Source organism: Cardiocondyla obscurior, linkage group LG14, assembly GCF_019399895.1.
Source record: "Cardiocondyla obscurior isolate alpha-2009 linkage group LG14, Cobs3.1, whole genome shotgun sequence".
Classification (NCBI taxonomy): Eukaryota; Metazoa; Arthropoda; class Insecta; order Hymenoptera; family Formicidae; genus Cardiocondyla; species Cardiocondyla obscurior.
In genome coordinates this window covers 3,010,624-3,020,349 of record NC_091877.1, presented here as the reverse complement: position 1 = coordinate 3,020,349, position 9,726 = coordinate 3,010,624, and the positions used below count along the sequence as shown (strand labels likewise).

At 33.3% G+C, this 9,726-nt stretch overlaps 2 protein-coding genes across 2 annotated transcripts; both read left to right on the top strand.

The window, feature by feature from the left end:
• The first annotated feature begins 971 nt into the window (after positions 1–971).
• LOC139107896 (lipase 3-like) lies at positions 972–3,853 on the top strand. The gene is made up of 8 exons (XM_070665778.1): positions 972–1,476; positions 1,652–1,853; positions 1,934–2,048; positions 2,477–2,723; positions 2,799–2,957; positions 3,041–3,125; positions 3,189–3,349; positions 3,495–3,853. Exons 1-8 carry the CDS (start codon positions 1,321–1,323, stop codon positions 3,651–3,653), a joined length of 1,284 nt encoding a protein of 427 aa, XP_070521879.1. The 5' UTR covers positions 972–1,320; the 3' UTR covers positions 3,654–3,853.
• A 121-nt stretch (positions 3,854–3,974) lies between these two features.
• On the top strand, positions 3,975–8,829 carry LOC139107895 (lipase 3-like). The gene is made up of 8 exons (XM_070665777.1): positions 3,975–4,829; positions 5,199–5,400; positions 5,654–5,768; positions 6,944–7,190; positions 7,286–7,444; positions 7,690–7,774; positions 7,864–8,024; positions 8,172–8,829. The coding sequence occupies exons 1-8, from the start codon at positions 4,656–4,658 to the stop codon at positions 8,319–8,321; spliced, it is 1,293 nt and encodes a 430-aa protein (XP_070521878.1). The 5' UTR covers positions 3,975–4,655; the 3' UTR covers positions 8,322–8,829.
• Positions 8,830–9,726: the final 897 nt, after the last annotated feature.

Sequence of the window (9,726 nt, the reverse complement as noted above, 5' to 3'; positions counted from 1 at the left end):
ATATTGACACTTTTTTATTGAAAAACGTTTACCTCTCGAATGCTGATATCAATGTTAATACGTAATCGCAAATAACACGTGCGGAACTGATACTTTAAATAATCAAATTGAAAATTCTTTAACGCAGAGATTATCGTTAAACAATCGAATATTTTCGTCCTTCGTAATGTCAGAATAAATATAAAAAAAAAGAAAAGCAAGAAAGAGTGACAAATGAATTACATTTTCAAAATCAAATAAACCAATTAATTAAAAGAATCGGTCACTTTATCAAACTTTTAATTTATAACTTGACTGTAAAAATATAACATGTTAAATATTTTATTGAGACAAAATTATTTCTAAGTTATTCAATATATTTTTCATATTTTAAATGCTATTTTATTTATTTAAAATTTTTTAATTAAAAAAAGAAGTTTAATCGCGCTTTTGTAATCAATTATGTTCAAAAACAAGTGACGCAAGCCCTTTAGATTGTTATTAGAACAATCGTCAGAGCTAGTTTTAGAAAAATAAAGTTATATCACATAACGTCATATACAATACAAAGTACAAAATTAAACACAAAAATTGATACAAAACGCATACGTAATGAAATATTTATACAGATGTAACTTAACTTTGACTTATATTATTCGTTGGAGCCAAGTTTTATTTTTTGTCAATATCCATCGATTATATGACGTCTTATTCGACCTTTGATATCTTTTTATATCCTTTGATATTTACTGGGTAAAATGTTTAATGAATAAATATATAAACCGTTACTTGCTTTAAACAATTCTTGAACTTAATTTTTACGATTTATTAACATTAAACTCAAATTAATGCAATATATATATTTTTTTTTTTTTATATTGCATATTATAGACTTGGCAATTTTTACTAGCAATTTACTTAAAGTGTAACATCGAGAGGCAACTTTTCTTTCTCAGTTTTTTGTTGAATTTTCAATTGAGGAAAATATTATTGTGCGCACTTATGCACCTACGTGCGAATATACTACAAAATACTATAATGTTGTTTCATGAATAAACATCCGATTAGAAGCAGCGATAAGATTCGAGAATTTCGTTCTTTTTCACGATGCCAATTACGGCTTACTATATCGATCATTATTCATTATTGAAGCAGAAATTATGACAAATTAACAGATGGCAATGAATAAGGCTGCATAAAGTAACAGACTTTCAAACTGTTATTTATCATGCCTAAACTACGCAAGCACAGTATATATAACTGGCGTACATTTAAAAAAAATGCCCGGTTTCGTTCCTATCGTACCACCATTTACCTTCTCAACGACAATCTGGGACAACCATGTTGTTGCTATTGTGCGTCTCGATCCTAGCATCCGCGAACGCTGGATTGTTAGGTAACATCGTAGATAAATTACCGAAACTAAATCCACTGGAACGCATACCAGAACTGCCGGATCTACTACCTACAATCCCTGAAGATGCGGAACTTACTACGGTGAGTAAAATCACTTTCTTATTTAACATTAATTTACACTATTTAAAAACACTATTTAAAAAGTGTAAAAAAAAAAGAAAAGCAAACTATATATTTTATAAATAATTTTTATCATGGTTAAAACGCAACAAATTCTTAATTAATTTCCCTTAAACTACTAATCTTATTTATACAGATGGAATTAATAAACAAATACGGTTATAATGGTGAAATGCATAAAGTGACCACCTCCGATGGCTACATTTTACAACTTCATCGAATAACAGGACGGGCTAATTCTACCGATACGAATGTGAAAAAACCAGTCGCGTTTGTGATGCACGGTCTTCTGTGCGACTCGTCGGTTTGGGTTATTTCCGGTCGTAATAAAAGTTTAGGTAAAAAAAAAAAAAAATAAAACTACAATTTTAATTTTTATATACAGAAGGATCATTACAATTTAACGTCAATATTTCAGCATTTATTCTGGCGGATGAGGGATACGATGTATGGCTAGGTAACGCGCGTGGCAATCCGTATGCTCATACTCATACATCTCGAAGAATCAAGCCGAAAGATTACTGGAATTTCAGGTAAAAATTGATATATGCAAGTGCGAATGTGTACATATTTATGAGTATATAAAAAGTAAAATAAAAATTGAAACCATCGTGCAACGTAATTAAAAATAAATCAAAATTTAAAACGAGAATATCAAGTTCGTATATTTATCTTAAAAAAAAAAAAAAAAGAAAAAAATAGCACCGCTTTATTGCCAATATTATCTCGTCAAAAAGAAAAAAAAAATTTAATCATCGATCTTTGATTAACCGATTGTGACGATAACTTGAAAGAAGCACGGAGCAAATTACATAAAATCTACAATTCCATCTATCACGAATAAAAAGATAACGTTAAAGATGCGCATATTTTTAATACTATGCTTTTTCTTTTAGCCGAATGTAAAACGCAATTGAAATATCATGTACAAATGCGTATATGTCTTTGATGCGTATTGCAGTTGGAACGAAATCGGCACGCGTGATCTCCCAGCGATGATAGACGAAGTTGTGAAAACCACCGGTCAGAAAAAGATGTTCTATCTAGGACATAGCCAAGGTACCACCGCCTTTTTCGTCATGGCAACGGAACGGCCCCAGTATCAGGAATACATCGAGGAGATGTACGCCATGGCACCGATCGCTTACTGCGGCCGAATGAAGAGTCCCTTCTTACAACTACTGGCGCAATTCACGCACAGCCTCGAGGTACTTGGCCCCTTAAAAGCAAAATGAACTAACGCAATTCTTTACGAATTTCTTAACGGGAATAAACTGTTGCAGTTTTTTGGAAACTTATTCGGCGTGCATGAATTCAGCCCTAGCAACGACCTTATAAAGATAGTTCAACAATTGGTGTGCTCGGAAAAAGCTCTCACTCAACCGGTGTGCTCGAACGCGATGTTCTTAGTAACTGGGTTCAACGCCGAACAGTTCGATCCGGTACGACGCCTTTAAATATCAGTATTTTATTTGTAACAAATATTTATAAGAGCCTTAAATTCAAGAGGTGCTTAAATTTCCAGGCGCTTCTACCAGTGATTCTAGGACACGTTCCTGCTAGCACAGCCGTAAAGCAAATGATCCACTACGGGCAACTCATCAAGTCTGGTAAATGTTTTTTTTTTTATTAATATATAAATTAATTTGGCAAATAACGATGGCTGTTTGTAGGTACGTTCTTGTTACCCGGAAAGTTCAAGCACTATGATCTCGGAATTATCAGTAACAAAGATGCATACGGCGCGTTCAATCCACCGACATACGATGTGAGCAAGATCAAAGCGCCGGTGCATTTATACTACAGTGAAAACGATTGGTTAGCAAATGTCAAGGTACGTAAATCCTCTGCACTAACGATTATTACGCTCGATAACGGAGTGAACATTAAAAGTGACTTTTCATTTAACTGATTGCAAATTAATTGGTTACTTTCATGCTTACGCGAATGGTAATATTGCATCATAATTCTTTTTGCAGGACGTGGAAAAGTTGTACGGCGAACTAGGCAATCCCTCCGGTAAAACTTTAATCGAGGACAAAAAGTTCAATCACGTAGACTACATGTGGGCCAGAGATGTGAAGACGCTCGTATACGACCAGATAATTAATCAAATGAAACAGAGACCCTTGAAATAGAACGTCGAACGTCTATTTTTCCACACGGCACAATTAATTCACGGAATTTTATGAAGAACTCGCCCTTTCTCATCAACTGGATTATTTCGTCTCAAGATCGACGCTTGTGCCTAACATAAATTTAATTTACACCGGTTTGGATTAATTAATTTCTTACCAATGTGTTCACGTTTTAATAAAATATTTCTTGTTTACTTGAAGTGTTACTTGTACATATCGTTTCTCGCCCTCATCTGTATAAATTCCTATTCTTCTCGTATTAACAATTCGTCAATTTCCTTTCTTAATTAGTGATTCTACTAATCACTCATTGCCTTTTATACATTACTACTTGCGTAATATTTTAACATAAAAATAATGTACGATTCTTAAAATAAATTATCTATCTATAAAGATCAATTAATGAACTGAAATTAATAATTTATAACATCCAAAAACCAATGATTGAACTAAAATATATTAGTATTTAATCGCTCGTGAATTAATTGCGCGGTGCAAAACGAAATTATCTATGATTAGCGGGATTAATTTTCAAGTCGAGGATCACAAAAAAAAAAAGATTTTACTATCTACCTAGATTTTATCATCGGAGATCGATTCAGCTTCTTTGTTTCTTTTCAAGCGACCCGATAAAAAAGAGACATGTAAACAGATATGTAATATAACGAGCAACTATGCACCTGCGCGCGAAAAGTAGTAAAACGCTGCATCATTTTATGGATAAACAATCGAGCCACTTGACTACCGATAAGACCCGTTCTTTCTGGACAGCTTTCAATCACTGCTCAGTATTATCCGACCTCTGTATTATCGAACCAAAAATTATGACGGATGGATTACGACAGATACCACTTGATAAGATCGCATAAAATAGCAAACACTTCGCCTGGTACTTTCAGTAAATAAGCGGCGATATATATACGCTTCACATTCGAACGAAAAATCGCGCACGGTATCGAGCAGAGTCAAACTTCGCGAAGCCGACAATCTTTTCGTGCGACAATGACGCTGCTACCGGTACTCGTCATCTCGATCCTGGCATCCGCCGGCGCGGTGCCGAGCTTCCCGAGGGACGAAGCGCCGGATATCACCCCAATAGACAAGATACCGGCGATCAAGGAATTCGAGGATCCGCACTTTCTGATGTCCGCGCAGGCGAAAACGTCGCTTACCGCTGTAAGTGTGTTGCGGTCGCGAGCAAAAAGTCAGTTCGAAAAGAGAATTTACGCAGATCGAAATAATTAATCGTCGACGCGAAACGATTTGCGTTCACCTACGTTGTCTTACTGAACTTACAAATACTTTCGAGCTTTGTCGACGCATCGACTTAGTTTTCTTTGCGAGCCGAATTTAAAAAGCTCGCTCGTTGAATTCTCTTAACTTTGCGATCGAAGGAAGTAAAGGTATTTTAATATTGTTCCCGCACGCTTATATTTTAAGTATTATTATTGAAACATCTATTATTTTTCCGGCGATCTATCTCGGTTTATCAACGAGCGGATCTCGACGGAATCGGTCGGTACAGAAAAAACCCATTGTTCACAGTTGGACTTGGTTAACGAACACGGTTACGATGGAGAGTTGCACGAGGTGCTCACGACTGACGGCTACATCTTGGAACTACATCGCATAACAGGGCGAACTCATGCAACTAATACGAAAGAGCAAAAACCCGTCGCGTTTGTGATGCACGGACTTCTGTGTAGCTCGGCATGTTGGGTCGTTGCCGGGCCAGGCAAAGATTTAGGTAAAGAAAGTGCATTGTTAATAAAAGCATTCTAAGCACGCGAGTGCGTTATCGCGATAATTATAATGCGCACGCATAAAACGTCTTATTTCAAAGTAAAGTATGCCAAGTTAATGTTTTTTTTTTTTCTTAACGAAAGAAAACGCGAGCAAAAATCGAGATTATGTTTTCTCCGACCATTAGAATTTATATTCGGCTTGATAAAAATATTAACAATCGTGAAATGTTATATTCCGATGTCTTTTCAACGTAGCGTTTATTCTGGCGGATGAGGGATACGATGTATGGCTCGGTAATGCACGTGGGAATATGTATTCACGCAAACACTATCTTCCGGACATTAAAAAGGAGCTTTACTGGGACTTCAGGTGAGAATAATAAATGTAAAGACGAAAGAGAAAAAAAAAAGGCGGGGATGCAATTAGCGAAAACAAAACTAATAGCGCGGTTGAAGATAAAACCTAGGCAACACATGATATTAAACGTAGGAATGTCAAGAATTTTTAATCTTATCTTTAAATATACTCTATTGTAGTTGAATGAGAAAATTAAGACGTATATTTAAGCAAGTGGTATTTATCATTTCTAAGTCTGCCAAATCAATGATTTATCGAAACAGCACGCAATGGCAATAAAACAATTTTATCAATTGTTTGATATTGAGTAATTATTAAAATATCGGAGATGTATTGAGAGAGAAATATTACGAAATTAAAGTTAAGACTGAAATTTTTTCTTAACGTTGTAATATTTTTTTTAAAAAAATTCGCAAAGGTATATTTATAGAAAAATGAATATTCCTTTGTTTTTTTATCTCCCAATACATAAAATATAACAATTAACTATAACGCGGCACAGTAAAAGAAATGAGATACATATCATAAAGATGTAAAACATGACGATAGTACGTTTCAAAATAAAATTAATCTACGCGCGGTCTATTTTAATAATAAAAAGATAAAAAATAAAAAAAAAAGAAATTAATCACGCCTGTACAGTTATTCATATTCTTTCGATTGCCTGATTTTGAGATCACTTTCAATAACGTAATTGAATAATACTTTAATTAGTACGGCTTTTTTACAAACAATAAAAATAATTAAATTTACAATAACAAGGTCGTGCAACGTTAAAATTTATACAAAAATCCGACATGCATCTGCAACGAAATATTTATACAGGTGCAATAAAAATCGCGATAAAAAATATTTAATATCTTTTTTATCGGTCAGGTGAGAAATTATCATTTCTTGATAATACTACTCAACATTTGGTGTTATTTTTCGAATACATATTATTAGATATTTATCAATCATGTAATACGTGTTTGTAGCACGAAAGATATTTAAAGTATTAAAAATAAAATCACGTAAATTATATATATACTTATTACAAGTTTAAATTTTTATAAATATAAATTAATTTCGATTTGGTGCTTATTAGGAAAAAAAAAAATTTTTTTTTAATTAAATCGAGATATTAAAGTATATAGATATCAATATAAAAAAATAGCGACCATGTTTTGAAAAATCTTTCTTTGCAGCTGGCACGAAATCGGTGTGTACGATCTCCCAGCGATGATAGACTACGTTTTAAAGACCACTGGCCGCGAAAAGTTATTTTACTTGGGACACAGTCAGGGTACTACCGCTTTTTTCGTTATGGCATCGGAACGGCCCGAGTATCAAGACAAAATTCAAGCAATGGTCGCGATGGCACCGGTTGCTTTTTGCAGCAGGATGAATAATCCCATTTTGCAATTTATAGCAAGGTTCACCGGTCCTATAAATGTACGTAATTTTAATTTAAAAAAAAAAAGAAAAAATGCTATCGGCGTATTTCGTTTTTTTTCTTTTTTTAATAAAATTTTACAACTTCGTTGCAGGGACTCATGGATCTAATCGGCATGTATGAATTTAAACCTACTGGCGAGGCGCTGAAACTATTTGCGAAACTCGTATGCGCGGAAGATGCAATCACGCAACCCTTGTGTTCGAACATACTCTTTTTGATCGCCGGATTTAACAAAGATCAATTTAACGCTGTACGATATCAACACACATTTTTAATTAGTAAAATTAGAAAATTTAAAATAAGATATCCGATAACTAAATAGAAATGCTCTGTCGCCATTTCAAGCTGTTAATATTGACAAGTAATATGGCATTAATTCTCGATAAATTGATCACAAGACTTTATAATTATTTAACGTCTAAATTAATATCGACTTATTATTAATATGTAATTAATTATTAATATTTATTCATAACGCTCGTGTTACTTTCGCAGACTCTTCTCCCAACAATTCTACAACATACTCCAGCTGGCTCATCCACGAAACAAGTACTACATTATTCACAGCTCATTAAAACTGGTAAGAGCATTCCTATTGATAGCATACCTCACGAAATAAAAAATAAAAAAATTTTTTAATTTAAAAAAATTCTATCAATCTGTTTTCAGGATTTGTAATTACATCGGGGAAGTTTAGACAGTACGACTACTCATGGTTCGCCAATTTGTTAAAATACGGCTCGTTGTCTCCTCCGGACTATGACTTAGGAAAAATCAAAGTGCCGATTTCATTGCACTATGGCACTAACGACTGGTTGCTGGATGTCAAGGTCCGTATCTTTTTATAAGTAACTATTTGCTTAATACTTAATATTTTATGTTAAAAATAAATTTCAAAAAAAAAAATTTAAAAAGCAATGAGAGTAGAAGTTTTAGTACCACTATATTGAATTTAAACATGTTTTTAATATCCACAGGACGTCGATAAATTATACAAAGAACTTGGCAACCCGTTTGGAAAATTCCGCGTGCCTCATGAGAAATTTAATCACCTCGACTTCATGTGGGCTAAAGATGCCAAAGACCTTTTGTACGATAAGATATTAAGCGTGATGACGAATTTCTAGCGTTGTAATTGTTAAAATATTTATTGAATTCTAGACTTTTTATAGAGATAAAAAAAGAAATTTCACAAAAATCGAGTCATTTATCAGAGAACTCTTAGAGAATTTTACTTAAAATTGTTGCCCATTTTTTTTTTTATAAAATTACCGATTTAAATTATCAGTTTATGAGAAAAATTTTTTAATTCTACGTTTCTTGTTGATCTCTCAAATATTGAATGGCACCCTTACAAAACAAGAAATTTGTAATAATTTAGAAATTACTTAAGAATGATATTAATGATATGAATGATATTAATAATTTTTCCATTTGCATTAAGTTGGAAAAATTTTCTTTAAATTAAGTGTAAAATTAATGTTGTAATTAATTTTAAATTTAGACGTGACTACATTTGACGACATGTACCTAACTATATTGTTTTTCTACGCAATATAATTAGATATATTAAATCAGAAGACTGAAAAAACGCATGTAAATAAATTGACAAAATAAAATAATCTCTTAAGCAGATATTGATTACTCACGTTGATGCTGTACCACTTTGAGGTTCCTCTATTGAAGCCCGATGTTTCTCCTCCAGACTTCCTCCTCCTTTCAGGACATCAGGTCACTTTAGCACTCGCGTTAAACGCGGATAAGCTACAATCGCGCGCGGGCTAAAGTCTCTCGCGCGATTCGATACGACACTCCCGTTTATAAGTCCACGACTTTTGACAAATTAACTTCGGGTCCTTTAGCCCGGTTATTAAGCGGCACTCCCGAAATAGATCCGACAAACTGGCTTGCGGTCCGTTCAGTCACTTAAATCGACGACGTAAGTACGCTGCGCTAGCTTCCTCTTCAGATTTTCAACAAAGCAGAAAGAGTGGTCCGTTTGATTAATATCCTCGAGGTTGCAAAGTCCATCCATGTTGTACCCACGGCGAGATTTTTGCAATAGAAAATCTGTAATGTAACATAAAATAAAATAATTGTTAAATTAGTATAAATTAAATAAGCTAGAAAAAAATTAACAGAAATTTAGGTATATTGCGCGAATGTTTGTTATCTAAATGTTAACGAAATATTTTACAACTATACGATACGAGATGAACTATAAATAACAGATTTTGGAAAAGCAATTTTTTTTTTAATAATAAATGTTCAGATGGTAATTTATAACTCTCGCTTCAATCACGCATTGCCAATTTCAGATTTAATATGGAATACTATTTCTTGGTTCCTAATAAAATAATAGATGTTCATTATAAAGTAATCGTACGTAAAGTATAAAATTGCAGTAATTCAATAGAAAAAGTACACTTGATACATGTTATATAGAAATGAGAATAAAGGAAATGGGAATATACATACATATAATTACTACATACTCAAAAGTCTATAAAAATACCAGGTGTTCATGTCAAT